The sequence below is a fragment of the Leptodactylus fuscus genome, chromosome 3 (assembly GCF_031893055.1).
Source record: "Leptodactylus fuscus isolate aLepFus1 chromosome 3, aLepFus1.hap2, whole genome shotgun sequence".
Classification (NCBI taxonomy): domain Eukaryota; kingdom Metazoa; phylum Chordata; class Amphibia; order Anura; family Leptodactylidae; genus Leptodactylus; species Leptodactylus fuscus.
Genome location: NC_134267.1, coordinates 35,434,066 through 35,458,211, shown reverse-complemented (window position 1 = coordinate 35,458,211; position 24,146 = coordinate 35,434,066). Strand labels below are relative to the sequence as shown.

At 43.1% G+C, this 24,146-nt stretch overlaps 1 protein-coding gene across 6 annotated transcripts in view; it reads left to right on the top strand.

Moving 5' to 3' along the window:
• The window catches only part of SLC8A1 (solute carrier family 8 member A1), a 269,144-nt gene that overhangs the window by 205,524 nt on the left and 39,474 nt on the right, over window positions 1-24,146 (top strand). For all 6 annotated transcript variants that reach the window (XM_075267413.1, XM_075267408.1, XM_075267412.1 and 3 more), the window contains exon 4: window positions 1,729-1,746. In XM_075267413.1, the coding sequence (XP_075123514.1) occupies window positions 1,729-1,746 (18 nt within the window). The remainder of the gene's footprint in view (window positions 1-1,728; window positions 1,747-24,146) is intronic.

Genomic DNA, 24,146 nt, shown 5'->3' with positions numbered 1-24,146 from the left:
TCAGAAACTGCTGATCTACTGGGATTTTCACGCACAACCATCTCTAGGGTTTACAGAGAATGGTCCGAAAAAGAAAAAACATCCAGTGAGCGGCAGTTCTGTGTGCGGAAATGCGTTGTTGATGCCAGAGGTCAGAGGAGAATGGCCAGACTGGTTCGAGCTGATAGAAAGGCAACAGTGACTCAAATAGCCACCCGTTACAACCAAGGTAGCCAGAAGAGCATCTCTGAATGCACAGTACGTCAAACTTTGAGGCAGATGGGCTACAGCAGCAGAAGACCACACCGGGTGCCACGCCTTTCAGCTAAGAACAGGAAACTGAGGCTACAATTTGCACAAGCTCATCGAAATTGGACAATTGAAGATTGGAAAAACGTTGCCTGGTCTGATGAGTCTCGATTTCTGCTGCGACATTCGGATGGTAGGGTCAGAATTTGGCGTCAACAACATGAAAGCATGGATCCATCCTGCCTTGTATCGGTAACGGTTCAGGCTGGTGGTGGTGGTGTCATGGTGTGGGGAATATTTTCTTGGCACTCTTTGGGCCCCTTGGTACCAATTGTGCATCGTTGCAACGCCAAAGCCTACCTGAGTATTGTTGCTGACCATGTCCATCCCTTTATGACCACAATGTACCCAACATCTGATGGCTACTTTCAGCAGGATAATGTGCCATGTCATAAAGCTGGAATCATCTCAGACTGGTTTCTTGAACATGACAATGAGTTCACTGTACTCCAATGGCCTCCACAGTCACCAGATCTCAATCCAATAGAGGAGCATCTTTGGGATGTGGTGGAACGGGAGATTCGCATCATGGATGTGCAGCCGACAAATCTGCGGCAACTGTGTGATGCCATCATGTCAATATGGACCAAAATCTCTGAGGAATGCTTCCAGCACCTTGTTGAATCTATGCCACGAAGAATTGAGGCAGTTCTGAAGGCAAAAGGGGGTCCAACCCGTTACTAGCATGGTGTACCTAATAAAGTGGCCGGTGAGTGTATCTGTTGGTCACATGGCAATGCAATAGCTCTGTGACATTAAAATAAATGGAAAAGATCCATGTGACCAACGGGCATGATGTCACTTCCTGAGAAGGAGAAATCAGCCATTTTTTCTAATCCTGCACAACCCCTTTAAGGATGGATTCATATCTGCGTTGGAGTCTCTGTAGTAGACTCCGTCACAGATTCTCCCTAAAATTGACAAAGAGGACTTTTCTCTCCCCCAGTTTTACACTGAAACCCGATGGACCCCATTATATTTTATAGGGTCCGCAGGTGTCCACAGGTAACCGCTGTTTAAGAGTACAGGCTCTCCATCTTTCAGGTCTCCATATGGACCCAAACGACAGAGAGCTGAACGCTAATGTGAACCTAGTATATGTTGCTCCAGATGTAAAAAATGCGTTGCTTCCAGCAGGGTGTGGCTTGTAACATCTTGTCCTTAGTGATGTCACGACTAGGCCCAAAGTTTGCTCCGAGGGTCACGTGGCACAGTACTATAACAATACGTATGCTACAGTGTTTTTTACATTGGATACAACTTACGAGCCTTTCCTCGAGTTAAAAAAAAAAGCAATTTCGAGGAAAGTCTTCTGTATTAGCAGAAAATGGGATTTAGTGATTTTGCTGGAGACATTGCAGCGTAAGGGCTTTGTTATATTGATATATGTTCTGCCACTAATATGTTCGTTCTTTCTCTTTTGTCTTCATTGTGCACTAGGTGACTTCACCATTACAGGTATGTATTCCTCGTATATCGCTCTGATCTATATGTAATATTGTATTCTCTGTGTTTTGTGCTACGTCCTATTGATCTTGTATTGTCTCTTTTAAAGGGAAAGTGCTGTTTGGTAAGATGTGGAAACGTGTGCTGTCCCTTTAACACCAGTTATAAGCCCACCACTGTTGTATTAGTTAATCTAGTGCACTATTAACACTACGTGGGTTTTATGCGTTTATTACTGACGGATTTACTATCGGCGATGTCTGCCATTGTAGTAGTGTCTCTCTGGTTTTCTGCTTACTAAAGCAAATATAGAACTCGTACGTTTTACATTTTATGCGAGCGCATAAACTGAGCCCCAGTTCCTAATATTATCTAGAATTGTGTGACTTCTATCAGCGTAAGGCTCTGTTCACATGGCCATTTTTATGTTTCCATCAGAGCTATAATGCAAAGCTATTCTCACCATCAAAAATATGAAGAACCTCTGATAGATCCCATTATAAGTTAATAGCGTCTGTCAGGATTCATTGGGATTTGGCATAGCTGTCATGGCCAAGACACTAATGTGATCAGAGCCTTATATAAATGCCATATACAGAGGCCTGTAGAATATTAAAGATCTTATGATTTTTGCAATTGCTTCTAATAATATCTGGAATTGTCAAAAATTTATTGCACATTTTACATCGTGTCTGACATAAAATATATCACAAATTCGGATGCGCAGGCATTTTTGCACTAAAATTTTGCACCCGTATTCTGCCTTTTTGAAAAGTGGGCGCAATGAGGCAGGTTTAGTGGTTAGGACATGGTTTCCCTGGTAGATAGGGACATTTCTCTCCAGAAACTAGCGTCACTTATAGCTCAAATCTACGCCAACCCCTGGCTTCTATAGATTTTAGTTTCGGACAATCAGAGTGCAGGAAATTTTCATGAATTAAGTGTATTCTCACGCCGGCATCCAGGGAATGAAGACTGGCATGTGAAACACCAGTCTTGATAAATCTTCTGGCTTTGCATTTTAGTGTTTAGTTTATTTTCATACCCAGCTGAAAAAGCAAAGAGTGAGACACTACTACTGCTCAAATACGGGGAAATGGGTTTTAACTAATACATGTGTGATGATATAACAAATAATAACTAATATCAAGGGATTTATTAAAAAATGTCATACACATAAATATACACACAAACACACAAAACAGGAACAGCATCCAGTACTGACATAGTGACATTGGTTGTCTAAATGTAGATAATGTATCACCCTTGTATGGACCAGTTACCGTATGACGAGCAGTATTGGTATTGGTGGTGACATCAAACTGTAGACTTATCTTTTCTGTACTTACAATGGCATTTGTCTACTTTAAGACTAAATAGTAGACTTTGAGTCTATTCAGGTTTGCATTGCATGACACATAGCTGAACCCCAATCCAACCGATACCACTGGTGCCTGATGATGGTGCCCATTGTCTTCTGATGGAGTCCATTGAGTTCCTCCAAGACAATCTTACTACTCACTGGATATAAAGGGAACTACTAGGTGAACTGCTAGGGAACCAAGAGACAGCATTTTTTTTCAAATGGCTCCCAGATCCCCTAAGAGTCCATTTACATGGAGAAAAATGGTGAGGATTTTGGTGTGGAATTTCAGCCCCGAAAAAAAGCTTCCCATTGACTTCAATGGGTTTCTTTTTAGAACCCATTGAAGTCAATGGGAGACTTTTTTTTCAGTACTGAAATTCCACACCAAATTCCTCACCCTTTTCCCCGTGTGAATGGACCCTAACAATTCTAGCAGCAAGTTACTTGCTTATTGCACGTACACATGCACTTATACATGACTGAGCTAAACATCCAGATCTACTGTTGGTCACTGCTTGTTCAGAGTGGTTGTCCAACAGGGGAAATGAATCTTGGTAAGGGCTCAGAATGAGCTAAAAAAGTAACACTCCAGTGCTGCTTCCGGTCCGATTGTCCCAAGTCCCTGCTGGTCTCTACTTCCTGGTCGCGTCTCAACACACAGGAAATACCTGCTGAGCCAATCCCTGGCTGAGTTGGATCACCACTGTGCCCAGTGATTGGCTGAGGAGATATTTCCTGTCTGATGAGATGCGACCAGGAAGTAGAGATCAGCAGGGACCAGTTATTTGTCAGAACAGAGGATGCAGGGGATCGGTGAGTATTGTTTCTTTTATTTTTTAACCCATCCTAAGCACTTAACTGAAAAATTTCCTCCTACCGTTCCTTTTAAAGAGTGGGAATTTTACATGTATATACATGTACATATATATATATATACATATATATATGTACATGTACCATATGTCTGCTGGTCACGTGTCCAACCATCAGTTACCCTTCCATAGTGTTATAGCATGCATTAGTTCTCACACCATCTACAGGAAATTTTTGCCTAAATAGATTACAGCTTCCAGTAACAGAATGTAAACCATGGAAGGCGATCCTTGTAGGCCAGCAGCATTAGGGATGGCTTTGGTCGCTTGTAACAAAAAGCAGAACACACTTGTACAGTCACTGTTATGTATGTGAGTTGTTACATGCAGCGTAATAATAAATCCACATTTTTTCCCCAAAAACTTTCCATTTTAGAGCTGCACAAGATTAACTTTTATAGTAACCAATTCATATTGAGCTATAAATACACAACAGCTCACCCGTTTAATAGCGGGGTAAGTGACACGGTAATATCCTTCTGTAAACATTCCATTACAAGCGTATCCATCGACGTTCACTAAAGTAAATAGAAGGGCCAGGTATTCTCTGTCATGTGATTCTCAACATTCATAAACAATCGTAAAAGCTTCCAAAGCAAGGAAACGGTAATAAAAGTTCATACCTGCTATATATACCGTACATACCATCTATAGTAGATAGATAGATAGATAGATAGATAGATAGATAGATAGATAGATAGATAGTAACTATAGTTTATATGTAATATACACAAAAACGATGCATTGCCTTGACCATGGCTTCAATGATAGAAATTGTCCTACAGAAAAGTTTCATCACTTACTTTGAAGTTTCCAGTATACTTACTATTACAATTCCTTTCCATCTGGTTACAGGCTTAAAGGGAACCCGTTAGTAGGATTTAGAACCGTAAACCACCATGTCATTGTTCGCATGTGGTTTAATGTCACAATTCTGCCTGTACTCTGTTCATCCCCATATTATTAAAAAAAAATTAAAAAAATCATTTCGTACATACCCCTGGATTAATCCTCTCTATGCATCAGACTTATCTCTGCTGCTACTAACACATGCACATTTCTGTGATAAAATCCCGGAAATTGGGCTAAAGCAAACAGTAGACTCATCTCTTGGTATGTACTGAATGATTATTGTAAAGAATATGGCGGACAGAGTTAGCATAGGAAGATTTAGGAAACTAAGTAATTGGCGCTAAGGAAAGTCTGGAGCTTAGTGTCCAAAAAGCTGCTGACAGGTCACCATAAACTTTCAAGCAACCTTTGATTTTCTGGCAGCATTTATGACGTTGATCAATATTGTAATATACTTTATTAAAGGCGTTGTCAAGGCTAAAAAAAAATAAATTAAATTAGGCCGGGGGAGGTGAAAAATGTACACAAAAAGAATACTCGTGGGTCCCCAGTGCTTCAGGGCCTCCCAGCGCTGTCCAGTCGTGCAGCTACACTCCTTCTACCGGTAGGTTGCACGTCACCGCTGATGTCTTCAAAGAAAGATGTGGGACATCACAACTTGTGACGTTACCAGGTCCCTTCCATAAGCTGCTGGGTCACATGACCATTGAGGCCAATTGCCAACCTCATCAGAAAGGGCATGGGACATCACAGCCGGTGAAGACTTCCAAAAAGAAGACATCCAAGCAGAACCAGACGACACTGGGAGGACACAGAAGCTCCAAGTATAGGCGTGCGTGTTTTTTTTTTTTTCACCTTCACCGGCCTAATTAAAAATAAAAAATAAAAATTAACCTGGACAACCTCTTTAGTAAATGTTAGCTCCTTTCTGTAACATCCTGTGCTCAAATCCACGTTGTTTCTGGGGCAACATGGTGGCTCAGTGGTTAGCACTGCAGCCTTGCAGCGCTGGAGTGCTGGGTTCAGATCCTGCCAGGAACAGCCTCTGCCAGGAGTTTGTATGCTCTCCCTGTGTTTGTGTGGATTTCCTCCCATTCTACTATAACGTACTGATAGGGGGAAAAAAATGTACATTGTGATTCCTATATGGGGCTCACAATCTACATTAAAAAAAAATTCACCTTGTTTCCCAGTTTATTGCTTGTAACCAGAATACAGACTCCTGTATGGTGCAAGGAATTGAGGCTGCTTCAGATATATCTCATTTTATAACATAGAACAGTGATTCTGATTAATCTGAATACCGCTAGAAGATCAAAAGCTATTCCAAAGTTTAGATTTTGTTCAAAACCTGCACTGTTAAGCCCTGTTCACATCTGCATTTGGTATTCCATTCGGAGAGTCCACTTGGGGACCCCCCAAACGAAATACTGAATGCATTGACAAGCGGTGAGCTTATGAAAGCACAAGTACCCCATAGATTATAATGGGGTCCGTGTCTCTTCCACCCAGTGCCGCACCTCCCATGAGGCGACCTGAAGCGAGCGCTTCAGGCGGCACTATGCCAGGGCCTCAGGGAGGGCGGCATTTTTGCTAACCTAAGCCAGTCCAGGACAAGCTGTCTTGGACTGGCTTATCACCGAGCGGTGGTTTGGGGAGGCCACTGAGGCAGCGTTGCTCCGGCAGCCTCCCCTCACGCTCAGGCAGAGAGCAGGCAGTCTCCGGGCCTACTCTCTGCCGGCGAACGGGGCTAAGCCCCGCCCCCTTCACTCGACCACGCCCCCAATCCACCCGGCCATGCCCCCGATCCACCGGCCACGCCCCCGATCCGCCCCCTCCTCCGGCGGGGGGGGGGGGGGCGGCTTTCTGCAGTTAGCTCGGGCGGCGAAAGGGGAAGGTTCACCCCTGCTTCCACCCGGTGTCTGCATGGAGGACACAGAGAGAAAAGTAGTTCATGAAGTACTTTCTTCTCCGCGTGACTCGTACGGACACCGTGCGGAAAACACACGGACCCCATTATAGAATACAGGGTCTGTGTGCTTTCATTGCTCACTGCTTGTCAATGTGTTCGGTATTCTGTTCAGGAGGGTCCCCAAGCAGACTCCCCAAACGGAATACCGAACTCAGATGTGAGACGGGCCTGAGTGTGGTGTTCACTCAAGTACGCTTGTAACAATCCATGCACCTGTGTGAGCGGCACATGATTCCATAACAGCAGAAAAACATAACAAGCATGTAAGAATGTTTAATACTTTACCTTACATGTATATTAATCCGAAAAACCTATTTAATAAAAATCACCCATTTCCTCCTTGCCATTATACAGAAGTTGTTAGTTTCACCTTAAATGGCTGCCATTCGCATCGGACCATTTTAAAACGAGCTCATTCTTTAGAGAAAGAGCACAATTTACTACCTAAATCCCCATCTCACCGTTATACCTAGTGATTTACCCGGCGAGGAAATGGGAACGAATTAAATCAAGAGATTGGATTTTGCTATTGAACCCAATGGAAAGGTTACTGCAGAGCTGAAGTGCCTGGTGTAAGCCCCTTAGTGCGAGAAGTTTGCTAATGCCGTAATACTTATATGTAATTGTAAATACAATTAAAAGAAATAGGCAGTGGCGGTGGTAGCGAGGATTTGTGACGTGGGGCCGGGCCTGCTGTAAGGTAGAATTACCTTTATTAAACACTGGAGGAGAACTCCTTGGAGCATATTAGTAAGAGGCTTTCAGCAGTATTTATGGAGGAAGCGTAAGATGGAGCTATTCTTTTAATTAAATCTTGTTCCCTTTAAAGTAAAGATGTAATTGAGAGCCGAGACATCAAGAACTAAATTTGCTGAAGGCGCCTGTTAGAACCAACTCGCCTCTGAATTTACATATCGCAAAGGTTTATTACTATACAAGTATTATTCATGGTTAATGTGGCCATACGTTGAAGACGTACTGTATAGTACAACTTGGCACCGAAACGACTTTTCTTTCTATGAACCATAGGATGTTGTACGCGACATATGGATATACTCGGCCTATATAGTATACAGATGTCGCGGAGCTAATCTTGTCAATCGAGTTCAGAGACCAGATTTGTCAATGTCCGGAACTTGATAATGTGGTTGATATTCTATAGCAGTAAAGGTAGTCCAAATCCCAACAAATCAACCCAGGCCCACAGATGGGGAGGTTAGGGTCTCCTGAATCAGTGTTTTCTCCTAGTGAATCTCTGCCTCCATTGCTGAGCTCTGGCCTCTTCTGTCAATATGCAAATCAGATTTTTGGAGCAACAAGGGCATTGCCATTGCTCCAAAGAGGTAAGCGACAACAGCCTCGTTGTACCAAAGAGCTAATTTGCATATTGAGAAAATGGCTAATATCTGAGGCAGCAATTCACGAGGGCTGGGTTGAGGTTGTAGACTTCCTTTAAAAAGAACCTGACCTAACAATTCTGGAGTATATTTTCTTCAGATTCTGCAGCGTGCGGTTCCTCTGTTATTCTTCCTAAAAATATATAGACAAATGGGTGTTACATCTTAGGGGGGTGTCCTTACACAATCTCTAGTTCGATCGGTGCTACCTCTACCGAACACCCCTTTGATGAGAGGATTGGAAGCATCCAGTTGTTGATGTAGTCATATATGGCATGGATGCATTACCAAGGCATAGATGCTCCAGAATTGTTCTTTCCTGTAGAATGGACACATCAGGAGTAGAGATGAGCGAACACTGTTCGGATCAGCCGTTCCGAACAGCACGCTCCCATAGAAATTAATGGGAGCATGCTGTTCGGAATGGCTGATCCGAACAGTGTTCGCTCATCTCTAATCAGGAGGTCTTCTTTAAAGAGGACCTTTCACCAACTCCTCCAATACCAACTCTTTGTACCCTCTTATAGGCTCGGCTCCACTGATTCTGGTGCAATAGGAGTTTTTACTCAATTCCACACCATTCCTGAGTAATTGATCCAGTTGGTATCAGCACTTAATATGCTAATTGGGCTATGTACTGTTAGGTAGGAGGTCCTTGGCTGGCCACTGTAGTCTGAGTCTACCAATCAGCCTTATTCGCCTATGGAGTGCTAAAATTAACACAAATGATTGTTCAGAAATGGTGGGGGCTGGGGAAAAAAATACAACTGCACCAGAATCAGTAGAGCGCGACGAACTGAAGGATACAAAGAGTTGGAGATCCTCAATGGAAAAAATCACCTGGTGCCCATGGAGGTAAACCCTGGAGGGTGCTGGGAGTGATCAGATGCAGCTCTTACCTGGACACCAACCTAACTAGGTGGTGTACATTGGGAAAAAAATCGGGATATTGATAGAGCGCTACTGTCAGGCAATGAACAATAAGCCAAATGCAAGCAAAAGTTAAAAAGAACGTGTCTTTATTGAATTCCAATTGACAGTAAAAATCGGCTACGCATTTCGATGCCAATCCGGTGTCTTCCTCAGGCCAAAGAAATCCTGAACTGTCAGAGCGTGGGAATCCACGTGTAGCCGATTTATACTCTCAACTGGAATTCAATAAAGGCACGGTCTTTTTAACTTTTGCTTGCATTTGGCTTATTGTTCATTGCCTGACAGTAGCGCTCTATCAATATCCTGATTTTTTTCCTTTAGCACTCAAGAGTTGGAGATGGTAGAGGTGGGGAAAAGTCCTTTTTGATCTGTAATCATCGGTCATAGCTCAGCCCGGCAGGTATACCTGACACAAAGGGTATTGACTAAACTGAACTTAAAACTTGGAAAGGAGCTGAAAGTAATTGCATTTGGATTTTATTATAGTAAAAGAATTCTGAACGTTTCGCTCCCACATTTTGACAAGTAAGAAGATATTCCTACACAATATTCTCTGCTATATCTCATTTGTCTAGCTCAGGAAAGCCAACCTTGTATTATTATTGGATTGTGCATGTAAGGCAGCAGGTAGAAAGCAGTTACTGAGAATTTGGCTAATCTATGCGCATCCGCAACCTGGCGTTCCAGAAGAGTGATATTTACAGTGAAGATCTGCAGTAAGAAAAACTAGGAAGGTGCTGAGAAAACCACAGGACCCAACGGATCTTAAGCCTATACCCAGGGGCACGTGGCTTGTTTTAATCTACCTGTACTGTGTCCTCCCTCCCCTCCTGATAATACTCGTCTATGGACGAGCACTGTGACCAGAGGGAGGGGGAGTTCCTCTCCGCTCACACTGTACAGCGCAATAGGCGCTGCTGGGCAGAAGGACGTTCCTGACAGAGTGTCAGGAACGCCCTTCTGACTGTAAAGTGCTACGGTACCGGGACTGATAGCTCTTTACCCGGGGCACAGATCGGGAAAGCCTTTCCAGCAGTATATAGAACTGCCTGTGCCTGATCTGATGAAAGGTCCTCTTTAACTATTGTACTAGAGCTAGAACTGTTGTCTATTCTCATTTTTAAGGGAGTCTGCCGAGTCCAATATGCCTCCCAAACCAATAATAGTGCCATGTAAGGGGCCTATAATAGGAGCAGAAATATGCCACAAATCAATTCATTAATGAGGAAATTATCATGTTTATATGGATATGCAAATCAGCCTACAAGTGCGTTGGAGGCGGACCTTTGGTAAAAGTGGTCTGTCAAAAATAAGATGATGTTTTTCTTAAATTGTCAAAATTCGGATGGATCTGGGCGAATAAGAATATGTAACTTCGATGCAACTTAAATATGTATTTATGACATATTGTTTTAGATCAGGGGTCCTCAAACTGCGGCCCGCAGGCCACATGCGGCCCGCCAAGCACTTCTGTCTGGCCCCGCCTACAACGCCGGCAGGCGTGCATTTATAATGAAGCTCCTGGGGAGCTCGGGCCAGGCCATGGAGCGCACTTCACTTTACCTATTGGAGGGCACCGCTCCCAATGTCTGTGCGACCTGCTCTGCCTCCGGCCCACTGTTTAAAAAGTTTGAGGACCCCTGTTTTAGATAGTAGATACTTGGTCTCGGGCACCTCAGTTCTTCATATTTACAACGCATTTACAGAGACTTTCTATTCTTACGCAAGATATTACTTACAGTCCTATGAAAAAGTTTGGGCACCCCTATAAATCTTAATCATTTTTAGTTCTAAATATTTTGGTGTTTGCAACAGCCATTTCAGTTTGATATATCTAATAACTGATGGACACAGTAATATTTCAGGATTGAAAAGAGGTTTATTGTACTAACAGAAAATGTGCAATATGCATTAAACCAAAATTTGACCGGTGCAAAAGTATGGGCACCCTTATCATTTTATTGATTTGAATTCCCCTAACTACTTTTTACTGACTTACTGAAGCACAAAATTGGTTTTGTAACCTCAGTGAGCTTTGAACTTCATAGCCAGATGTATCCAATCATAAGAAAAGGTATTTAAGGTGGCCAATTGCAAGTTGATCTCCTATTTGAATCTCCTCTGAAGAGTGGCATCATGGGCTACTCAAAACAACTCTCAAATGATCTGAAAACAAAGATTGTTCAACATAGTTGTTCAGGGGAAGGATACAAAAAGTGGTCTCAGAGATTTAACCTGTCAGTTTCCACTGTGAGGAACATAATAAGGAAATGGAAGACCACAGGGACAGTTCTTGTTAAGCCCAGAAGTGGCAGGCCAAGAAAAATATCAGAAAGACAGAGAAGAAGAATGGTGAGAACAGTCAAGGACAATCCACAGACCACCTCCAAAGAGCTGCAGCATCATCTTGCTGCAGATGGTGTCACTGTGCATCGGTCAACTATACAGCGCACTTTGCACAAATAGAAGCTGTATGGGAGAGTGATGAGAAAGAAGCCGTTTCTGCACGTACGCCACAAACAGAGTCGCCTGAGGTATGAAAAAGCACATTTGGACAAGGCAGCTTCATTTTGGAAACAAAAATTGAGTTGTTTGGTTATAAAAAAAAAAGGCGTTATGCATGGCGTCCAAAAAGAAACAGCATTCCAAGAAAAACACATGCTACCCACTGTAAAATTTGGTGGAGGTTCCATCATGCTTTGGGGCTGTGTGGCCAATGCCGGCATCGGGAATCTTGTTAAAGTTGAGAGTCGCATGGATTCCACTCAGTATCAGCAGATTCTTGAGAATAATGTTCAAGAATCAGTGACGAAGTTGAAGTTACGCCGGGATGGATATTTCAGCAAGACAATGATCCAAAACACCGCTCCAAATCCTCAGGCATTCATGCAGAGGAACAATTACAATGTTCTGGAATGGCCATCCCAGTCCCCAGACCTGAATATCATTGAACATCTGTGGGATGATTTGAAGCGGGCTGTCCATGCTCGGCGACCATCTAACTTAACTGAACTTGAATTGTTTGTCCAAAATACCTTTATCCAGGATCCAGGAACTGATTAAAAGCTACAGGAAGCGACTAGAGGCTGTTATCTTTGCAAAAGGAGGATCTACTAAATATTAATGTCACTTTTCTGTTGAGGTGCCCATACTTTTGCACCCGTCAAATTTTGGTTTAATGCATATTGCACATTTTCTGTTAGTACAATAAACCTCATTTCAATCCTGAAATATTACTGTGTCCATCAGTTATTAGATATATCAAACTGAAATGGCTGTTATAAACACCAAAATATTTAGAACTAAAAATGATTAAGATTAATAGGGGTGCCCAAACTTTTTCATAGGACTGTATATCATAAACCCACAAAAATATACCAATACTAGGAATCCACTACTGTAGACTAGACAAATACTTGAGACAACACAAGATTACCGGCATGCAGGGGGTTAAGCGGCCTGCCGCTGCAAAGTCTGCGTGCGGGCCGCTTCCATTCACTCCTATGGGTGCGTGCTATTCAAAACAGCCGTTTCGAATAGTACTCGCTCATCTCTAAACACAACCCATCAGACCAGACTCAGACTACGTACATAACACCATACATACATACAGATAGTCTACAGTATTTGGTATACAAGGAGCCCTTTCACCCTATGAAAACCGCACTAACTAATTCAAGTAGAATTGTTTATTACCGGATTGGGGTTAAAATAATCCAAGAGTGTGTATAGTGTGTGTGTCACGGGTTCCATTAACCTCACCCTACAATGCTATACAGACATTATGAAATCTGTTCTTTATTTTCATTGGTACCTCAATAGGTAAACCGGTCTACAGGAAGGTTCATTTTAGAGACCATCCTATCCCATCTTCAGTCATCAACATTGCAGGTATATATATGTTTGGGTGCTGAGAATTTAATCACATTAACACGAGATTGCAGTGTCCTCCTTATTTTAACATATTAATATATGTACAGTATATTTTGTCTGCCAATATGACAGGTACCAAAACGGATACTTGTTGGACCCCATTGTAGTCATTGGGATATGATGGAACAGAAGAGTACAAAGAGCAGATGTGAAATGAAAAGGGTATTCCCATGAACGTAACCATACGTAGATTTGTAGAAAATCAAAAAAAAATTGTAAATATAAATAAGTAAATAAGATTTTCTCTTATCTTCTGACAGTGGTGACGGTCTATTGTCTTGCTTGGTTTCGCATTGGTACGACCATGAATAAAAGAACTATCTGTGATCTGGCACTGGTCAGAAACTCAGCCATGAAATTTTTTATTGTGGATAGGTTATCAGATAATCCAGCCACAAAAAGGGAATCATGGCTGGGTTTCAGAGTATAGAGAGTCCCTGCAACTGTTCAAGACAACAGACTGTCACCACCAAGATGGTTAGAGAAAATCTTCAAAACTCTGCAAAATTTGTAATTCTTTATATTTGCAAAAATTTTTAACTTTTAATTGTTTTTATGTTTGTGGGATCATCCCTTTAGACCATATAGCATAAATACAGCAATTTTGCAGTGGTGGAGACGTCTTGAAAGCCTGGGATTCTCATTTTTCCTTTACTACAACTTCTCATTTTCTAAGCTGTTTCAGGACTTGGGATATAGGAACTGTTTCAACAAGTTTGTTGAGGATATCAGGAGAAGGCCTACCAAAATTCTTCAACTTTTTGTATAAATATTGGACCATTCCAAGTAGTTATGAGTAGAGATGAGCGAGTAGTGTTCGATCGAGTAGGTGTTCGATCGAATACTACGGTATTTGAAATACTCGTACTCGATCGAACACTACTAGCTGTTCAAAGTTTAAGGTTCAATGCAGAACCAGCGTTGAATGGCAGAATGCTATACATTCTGCCAATCAACACTGGTTCTTGTCTTACCTTTCCGAAGTCTTCTTCCGGGTGGAATTCACTCTACCTAGGCATCCGGCCTAGGCAGAGCCGATTGCGCGGGCATTCATGCGCATACACGCGCATGCGCAGTCGGCTCTGCTCAGGTGTCGGGCCTGGGCAGAGCCAAGTGCGCATGCACGTGCATGCACGCGCATGCGCAGTCGGCTCTGCCTAGGCCGGATGCCTAGGCAGAGTGAATTCCACCCAGAAGAGGACGTGGGGACCCTGCATCGGGAGAAGACTTCAAGCAGAATCCAGCCCGACCGTCACTCGTGGATTTGGCAAGTATGATTTTATCGAATTTTGCGTACCCCTGAAACGAGCATTTCCCCCCATAGACTATAACAGTCGAACAGTGTGCGGCTATGAGTAAATGTCTGAGGTAACCACCTAAAGTGTCTGAGCCAGTATACTACGAAGATAAGTGGCATGGAAGCAAAGTAATGTCTTTGAACTTTGTGTTTCGATGGTGATTATTTTAACCTTTACAATAACCACAGTACTTGATGCTTAGTGTGGGAGAAATCGTGACATTTGAACACATAGGTCATATTGGTAACATTTAGCTTTCCTTCCTTGGACGTGGTTACTAGCCAGATGATGATATAGCAATACCATTTGTTTTCAGTCATGTTGTTAAAGGAACACAAAAAAATAAGATAAAGATTTTCCGAAACTATAAACTGCCTTGTATGTGTACATGAAGAGTAAGACTATTTCTGTTCATTATATTACTTGTATTCGACAGTTTTAATAGTTTCCCCCTTTGCTTGCTTTATCTGGTGATGGCTGCCCTCGTTGAGCTGGGTGGGTGTAGACTAGGGGCCATTCTCTGAATACAGTGAGTAGAGGAGAATCTGCACTAGAACTGTCTCCCATAAGACTCCATAAGAACATGCAGGACATATAAAGGATTACCAACTTGTACTGATGTAAACAAACTGCTTGGGCTGAGATAAAAAATATGCAAATCTATTCTCCAGGATGTAATTAGGAGAACAGTGCACTCTGTATGCTGCCCTCTAGAGGGCAGCCCCCTTAACATCGTGCATGACTCAGTTAATAAGCCTACTAACATGATGCGGGGTTTATTGCCAAATTAATATTTCTATTTCAAAAGGAACAGATTCCCAGCTATGGACAGCGCTGTTTCGGTCTTTTGGACCTCCTCAGCATAGCACAGGGATACTGATTTGGCAGAGTGAGAGACTATAGACCAGGGTCAGGGGATAATCATACACATTAGGGAGAGTGTGTGCCTACATAGGCAGTACGGAGACTTACAAGTCATTCCTGCTCCGCTAGGGAGCTGGAATGACTTGGGCTGAGATAGAACGTTTTAAGATCAGACTAAAACTATCTTTCTTGGCTTATCTCCCTCTTTTCCTGCTCACTTATCCCCCCCTTCCCTCTCCATTGATATATAGAGAGATGAGTCTTGTAATCTACATTCTGTAGATCGGTTTGGATCCAATACATGGGACCACCTTTGGCTGTCTTCACTCTTTACCAAGCATAGTCCATACATTTGTATAGCATCTTTGTTGGGAATCACATCTCCGCGAATTCACTGGTATGGGACTAAGCTTTTATATCCCATTTAGGGTATGTTGACATGGCAGAAAATGAAGAGGAATTCCTCTTTATTTTCCGCTGCCGGCGTTTTTGTCGTGGCCTAGCCCCGAGGGTATGCCAATGCACTGCATCAGCAATCCATTGCGGCATCCCGCTTCTGTCTAGGCCTGGATGAATGGGCCTAATCAGGGAGCCTTGAGCCACGTACATTGTGTGCGGAATCCACAGCAAGATCGAGCAAGAAGCTTTGTATTTCCGGGAGGAATCTGTTCCGGATTCAGGGGCAACATCCGCAGCAAATTCCTCTGTGTGAAATGACCCTTAGGGAGCATTCACACGGCGTAACGTCCCGCGAGATTTGGCACGTGTACGCCGCGTGACCCTTTGCGTGCCGTACACGCTCCCATTCATTTCAATGGGAGCGGGGAGCGTATGCGCCGCGCTAGTTTGCGGCCGTGAATAAATGCACAGCCGCAAACTAGCGCGGCGCATACGCTCCCCGCTCCCATTGAAATGAATGGGAGCGTGTACGGCACGCAAAGGGTCACGCGGCGTACACGTGCCAAATCTCGCGGGACGTTACGCCGTGTGAATGCTCCCTTAGGTTGTATTCACAAAAACGTTGTTCATTGTTAGCGAGTGAGACTAGTGAGAAAATACACAGCCGAAAATCAGCACACTAGTGTGAATATAGCTTTGCTTGTTTCATTCCTTGCTAGGTTTAGTGTTCGTATAAGAAGACAATGTGGAGGAGACAAATGATTCATATTGTCTGTATTGAGAAACACCCACAGATTATTTTTTTTGCTCAAGTTTGCTGTACAGCGAGTGTTTTTGAAAAAGTTTCGGCTTTCTTTTCTTAAGATAGATTGAATAGAAGTTCATTCCATTAGGATGTAGCTAATTGTCAGTCGCCACCCCTGGGGGGAAGCAAATAGATGTGGCTTGTGCAAATTGTTTAAAGGTTATATTGAAATAACATTGGATCTCCTTTTGCGATGGATTAAGCAGTAATGGATTGAATATATGATAAGGTTATCAAATGAGTTTATAGAAGATTGGTTTTCTCATTGTATACACTTGCAAGGTATTCTCTAGTCATCATCATGCTAAGCTTGGAGAGCTGGAAATCTTTATCAGCGGACTGCACATGTTAATGTAGTTCTGTATTTTATTGTGAATTGTATGGCATGTGTGCTCCCAAATGGTCATAAATAAGAAGGCGAGCGGCTTTGGTGAGTTGCTGATAAGTATACCTTGTGTCGCTGTATATTTAGAATTTGCTTTGTCCTGTACAGTGGGCAGATTTATTAAGACTGGTGTTTCATATGCCAGTCTTTTTAAACGGCCCAAAAGGCACAAGGCACCGAGACGTGGCAATCGAGATGCAGAATGGAGGATGGGGTGCACATTTGGCACAAGAAAGAGCTAAATGTGTGACCCAGTATCTCTGATGTATGCCAAAAAACTGCCGCAGGCTGGGGCCCCATGTTGCTGAAATGCTGCTTTTTTTTGTTGCAGATTTTGAGCCCAAAGCCAGGAGTGTACTGAGAAGAAGGGAGAAGTATAAGAACTTCCTATATATTTCCCATTCCTTTTGTAGCCATTCTTGGCTTTGGCTCAAAAAACAGTAGCAAAGCAGCAACTCCTCCGCTGTCCCTTCTTTCAGTCATCCCACATAGATTTCTGTTGTGAAGAGGGATCTCCTGAGACATTTCCTCACGGACTCCAGAACTGTCATTCCCAGGCATTGGCGGACCCCTGTTCTGCCCTCCCCGGTTGAATTCCTGCAGGGCCTTCTCTTAATTAGAAGAATGGAGGCTGGCGGAGGATTCCCCTGACCCTCCAAATTTGAAGCTCTATGGAGACCCTGGATGGTGTGCCAGGAATCGACCGAATTCTCTTCCTTCTCCTAAGTTAAAATGCGAATGTATTGCCACCATACCACCCCCTTCCCCCTGTCCTTGGAGGAGGTTGCTTGCCATTCTACCCTCCCTCTGTCACCCCTCCCCCTTATTTTCCACCCATGTGTTTTGCCAACTGCAGTTCCCCTGTGTGTTTTCCCTGTCTGTTGGTTCATCCCCCTACTTTTTTGTTTTTTTCTTTTTTTCTATTTGAAAACCTTTATTAAAATCCAATTATACATAAAAAAAAACAGCAGCAAAATCTGCAACAAAAAAAACTACTTTTCCGCAACATGGGGCCCCAGCCGTAGATGTAATACGTAATAAATCCCCCCCCCCCCTCCGGTATGTTACAGCAGGGATCTTCAACTCTTCAACCACCAGTCCAAGGACCGGGCCATTAACCCGTTTATGCCTAGTGTTCCATTATTGGAAGTTAAAAATATATAACCTCTGACATAAAATGGGTTAAGGTTTTTTTGCCGGTCCGCGGGGCAAGTGATGGGCTTGCCTCAGTAGACGTGGCTCCCGACAAAGTCCATTATGTGGTGAGTGGTGCGGAAGATCGTCGATCTGGCCACAATGTCATAGCTCCTGGCAGGGACCTGGTCTACAATGCTGTACACCGAGGTCCTGCCAGATGGGAGAAGGGACAAGAACATCATATGTGTCCAGCCCGCTTTCCCCTCCTGCTAGCTTATGTTCTGTAAGTTGGTGGGGGTGGAGCTCTTACTCACCCGGTGCTCCTACTCATTCTGAACCAATGGTGAGTTGAGACACATTCACATAATAAATGTTATAATTAAATAAGTGTGCACTAAAATCCAACCCCCTCCATAACCCCACCCCCATGTGACCAAAGCCCCGCCCCCACCCTGCCAGGCTATAGTCTTTCTTGAAGCCGATCCCTGGTGCAAAAATGGTTAGGGACAACTGTGTTAGTAGTAGTAGAAACAACAACCTGTCACTCTCACTGTCAGCCTGATGGGTTGTTGTGGATAGTGCACTCATGTTTAGTAAAATTTGTGGCCAAATTAAGAAATTGCCTAACCTGTCTATATACAGATATCATCCAATCCTTTTTTCTAATTTTATTAGTGCATATGGATGTTCTAAGGATCCCCCCACACACACTAGCAGCCAGGGTTAAATGTACACAATGTAACTTGGCACTGATTTTAAGGAGGATTCCGCCTCCAAATCAGCAACAAATACTTACTCCCATTGTACTCAATAGGAGGCAGGGATTGAAAAGTACCCTACTTGATCTTGCTGTGGATTCCAGGTCGGTTTCACAGTCCACTTATTAACCCCGTTCATCTAATCAGCGAGTGAAAGCCGAAGCGGAATGTCGGAAGGGCAGAAAATAGAAATCTGCCTGAAATTCCTCCTCCGTTTCTTCTGTGTGAACCGTGGCTAATACTACATGTACCCTGCCGGAGTAGTGTATGGCTGGTACAACCTTCCCCAGTTATATGAGCTGATAACAATGGGTGATAGTGGTATTTTATTCAACCCACAGAGATTTATATCATCACTCATGAAGAAGTAATGTAGAAATTGTAACCGTCCCAACATCCTGAAATGAGAGCAGTGAAATATATGTGTGTATTGAAACATTTATGTAAATTCATTAAAATGTGTTTAGACGTGCAAGCCTCGGGATCAAATGTACAAATAGATGAGGTTTATGGAAATGAAGAATTCTGGACCGTAGAGGTTATCCTACTGGTTCATGGCAACACTGCAGTGATCTGTCTACATGCTGCCTTTATTGCTTCCTTAGGCGATACATTAGGCTGTCTCCGTCACGAAGGGTTAAAGCTGAGGAAAGCATCTTTCTGCAGAATTTCTGGGCTAAATTAACACGAGCTGTAACCTTGGTTGGCTTGTGATGCTGCAGTAAGCCAACTGCTTCTAGCCAGACAGCAACATATGTTTAGTCAGTAATAATGAACAGAGCAAAGACTTCACATTTGGTATTAGTTACAGGTAAATTTCCATCTCCAGTGATAAAGAACTAAACAACTCATCCTGACATCTTCAAGCCTCCAGCATTGACGCTACTTGATATGCAGATGTATGAATATTTTCCTTAATAAACTGAGAAAGAATACTGCTAGGTTGTAATGCAGATTGCTTTCCAACTAATATAGGGTATATACAGTGCCTACAAGTAGTATTCAACCCCCTGCAGATTTTGCAGGTTTGATAAGATGCAAATAAGTTAGAGCCTTCAAACTTCAAACAAGAGCAGGATTTATTAACAGATGCATAAATCTTACAAACCAAAAAGTTATGTTGCTCAGTTAAATTTTTATAAATTTTAAACATAAAAGTGTGGGTCAATTATTATTCAACCCCTAGGTTTAATATTTTGTGGAATAACCCTTGTTTGCAATTACAGCTAATAATCGTCTTTTATAAGACCTGATCAGGCCGGCATAGGTCTATGGAGTTATCTTGGCCCACTCCTCCATGCAGATCTTTTCCAAGTTATCTAGGTTCTTTGGGTGTCTCATGTGGACTTTAATCTTGAGCTCCTTCCACAAGTTTTCAATTGGGTTAAGGTCAGGAGACTGACTAGGCCACTGCAACACCTTGATTTTTTCCCTCTTAAACCAGGCCTTGGTTTTCTTGGCTGTGTGCTTTGGGTCGTTGTCTTGTTGGAAGATGAAATGACGACCCATCTTAAGATCCTTGATGGAGGAGCGGAGGTTCTTGGCCAAAATCTCCAGGTAGGCCGTGCTATCCATCTTCCCATGGATGCGGACCAGATGGCCAGGCCCCTTGGCTGAGAAGCAGCCCCACAGCATGATGCTGCCACCACCATGCTTGACTGTAGGGATGGTATGCTTGGGGTCGTATGCAGTGCCATCCAGTCTCCAAACGTCACGTGTGTGGTTGGCACCAAAGATCTCGATCTTGGTCTCATCAGACCAGAGAACCTTGAACCAGTCTCTCAGAGTCCTCCAAGTGATCATGAGCAAACTGTAGACGAGCCTTGACATGACGCTTTGAAAGTAAAGGTACCTTACGGGCTCGTCTGGAACGGAGACCATTGCGGTGGAGTACGTTACTTATGGTATTGACTGAAACCAATGTCCCCACTGCCATGAGATCTTCCCGGAGCTCCTTCCTTGTTGTCCTTGGGTTAGCCTTGACTCTTCGGACAAGCCTGGCCTCGGCATGGGAGGAAACTTTCAAAGGCTGTCCAGGCCGTGGAAGGCTAACAGTAGTTCCATAAGCCTGCCACTTCCGGATGATGCTCCCAACAGTGGAGACAGGTAGGCCCAACTCCTTGGAAAGGGTTTTGTACCCCTTGCCAGCCTTGTGACCCTCCACGATCTTGCCTCTGATGGCCTTGGAATGCTCCTTTGTCTTTCCCATGTTGACCATGTATGAGTGTTGTTCACAAGTTTGGGGAGGGTCTTAAATAGTCAGAAAAGGCTGGAAAAAGAGATAATTAATCCAAACATGTGAGGCTCATTGTTATTTGTGCCTGAACTACTTCTTAATACTTTAGGGGAACCAAACAGAATTCTGGTGGTCTGAGGGGGTTGAATAATAAATGACCCTCTGAATAAACTTTTCACAATTTAAAAAAAAAATTAAACAAAGAAATAACATTCTTTTTTGCTGCAGTGCATTTCACACTTCCAGGCTGATCTACAGTCCAAATGTCACAATGCCAAGTTAATTCAGAATGTGTAAACCTGCTAAATCTGCAGGGGGTTGAATACTACTTGTAGGCACTGTAGGAGGTTTGGGCTGTATTATTAGGTTGTGTGGGGAAGGTAGCAGAGGTGCGGACCCAGCCAGTCAGGGACGGGGACACAAATGTTGCAGGAGAGTGGTTTATTTAAGAAAAAACAGCAAAACAAATAAACCTTTACATCAGGCACAAAAATGAGCAAAATAAAATACAGCCTTAACTTTAGGCAAAATAATGTCAAACCAAATCCTGCTCGTCTGAGCGCTAACTAAACAGAAGATACTGTACATGTGGTTTACTACCAGTCACATGAAATTAACCAAAAAACACTATACCGTACGCAAGGCTCTCAGTGTCAGGACAGACCCAGACACTACCTCTCCTCTCAGGATCTGCTCTGAGGTGCAGGCTCTGTAGCTTTTTATGGCCCATTAACGAACCTATGACCCACACCTGGGCTAAAACCTATCCCAGACCCACACATAAGTCAGGAATCTGGGGCTGATATAGCGGGTCTACAGCACTTTCACCTTCTCACAATTGTTACTAGGATATTACCCTTAAGGTGTCTTAGTATCTTACAGGGCATATACTCATCAGTGTATCAGCAATCCAGGGTATAGGAGGAATGACCATGTCTAATGTAAGTAAGATTTAGAGGGTATGTCCACATTTGATGAAGTCTACATAATAAGTTTTAATAATCGTATTTATATTGGTTTTATTAGGTTTTACCGCTTTTCTAAATAAAACGCCACTTTTGAAAATGAGCGATTTTCCCGAGATCACCGTTTTCTGACGCCTCTTTATTTGTGGGTCAAGTTGTACTTTTTATTGGTACCAATGTTTATGTATGGATGACTTTTTGATGACTTTTTATTTTTATATTTTGGGGAAGGGAAGTGACCAAGATACTTTACTCTGTGCATTGAGGTATGCTTTTTTTTTTTTTACAACATAATGCTATTTCTTGGATAGTGGCAACTTATCCACACATGGGGATACCTAACATGCTTTTTTTTTTGTTAAATTTTGTTTTGTTTTCATTATTATTCAATGGACAAGCCTAGGTCAGGGCAGTCAGAGTTTGTTTGTCATAGCATTCAGGGAGGAGGTAAGGGCAGGTGGCACAGTCAACAGGATGAGGTCAGGGCTGGAGGAACAAGTTCAGAGTCACACATTTGGGCCCCACTGCAAATCTGTAAGAGGAGGCCTGACGTACCTTGTGCTACTTATTGGTGACATATTTGATGTGACAGATGGACCTTTCTGGCCCACTCACTGACCAGGGCCTGGTAGCAGCTCCTTTCTCTGCGCCACCTATAGCTACGCACCTTTCTATATCTATTGTTTTTCCATTTAGTAAGTAATCTTGGAATAAATTTCCTCTTTCCATATGTATAATCTTACATTTATCAGTGTTTAAGGGGCTGTGCAGGGAAAAATAAAGTGTACTGCTGCATTCCCTACTCTGGATAAGTTCTTTATTGCTAATATACTGTATATCCAGGTCCTCAGGTACTGCATTGAAGTCAATATACTTGGAATAAAGTTCTACCCAGAGTTACCTCTTCTCCCTATGTACACTCACTTATAATGGCCTGGGAAATGCCGTAGATAATGGCCGGAGTATTAGGACCCTCCTTGCGTGTAGGTAATACGTTCCCGTTACAATCCCATCACATCACAGCTTCATTACCCTAATGAAACACAGTTCAAACACTGAGGTCACTTTAATCATCTCCCCGCTGCGCGCTACGCCGGCGCTTCCAAGCCGCACAATTACCAGCAGTCCGAAGGTAAAACACAGTTCAGCTCCAGCTCACCGAGGCTTAGTGTAACATCAAATAAAATGGAATCATCATCTCATAACAAGCCACTTCATTTACCATAATTCATGGGAGAAAATGCGTTACAAAAAAGATCATAAAAAGTTCTGTAAAATATTCGAAATGATGTGAGGGATGCTGTGAAGGACGACTATACTCCTCCAAGATACAAATCAGAATAGGCATAGTCTACTGTGAATACTGTGCAGAGTAGTGCACCATGCCAGGCGATACTAGTGAATATCCAAAGAAAATGGTGGAATTGCAAGCGAACCCGTCCAAGGGCAATATCTCCGTGGAGTTCGTATGGTGTCTCCTGGCTTCCGTGGGGATTCTCCCACATTCCAAAAATATACCGATGGCTTCGGGTAAAAACATCTGACCCTTGTAGGTGTTGGGGATGAGCGCCAATAACTCTCCTACTCCATGGCGTTCCCTGTGCTTTGAGTCCTTTGTGTGATTCAAGCGCATTACAAATGTTTGTCATTGTCATTCTCCTTGTGAATCGGCTCCTCCATTGCCAAGATATCCCTGTTTTTGTCAATATACGAATTGCTATCGTTGCTTCAAAAATCAGGCCTGGGGTAATATGCTGGGTTCATGTACATGCTATATGTGTCTGGATATGTAGACGCATCTGCTAGTCAGCTTTGGGCCCTGGGTGAGTCTTACCGTATTGTTATGGTGTGCTTTGTATATACCATACATGTTATTACTACCTCTCGTGTCACCCCCTCTACCTCACAGATTGTAAGCTCTTAGTCCCTCAGTCCCATTGTGTGAATTGATTTATTACTCTGTAATGTCTCATGTCTTTACTTTAAGGGGGAGTTCACACGGAGTAACGTGCCGCGTGATGTGGCATGTATACGCCGTGTGAGATTTTGCAGCCCGTATACGCTCCCATTGATTTCAATGGGAGTGTGGATCGTAAACGCTGCGTTATTTTGCGGCCGTGATTTTGTGGCCGCAAAGAGGATCTGTGACCTCTTCAAGCAGCTGATCAGTAAGGGTGCCCAGGTGTCATACCTCCATATACCAGTATGAGTGTATTCGCTTTAATACTAAATATAACTGA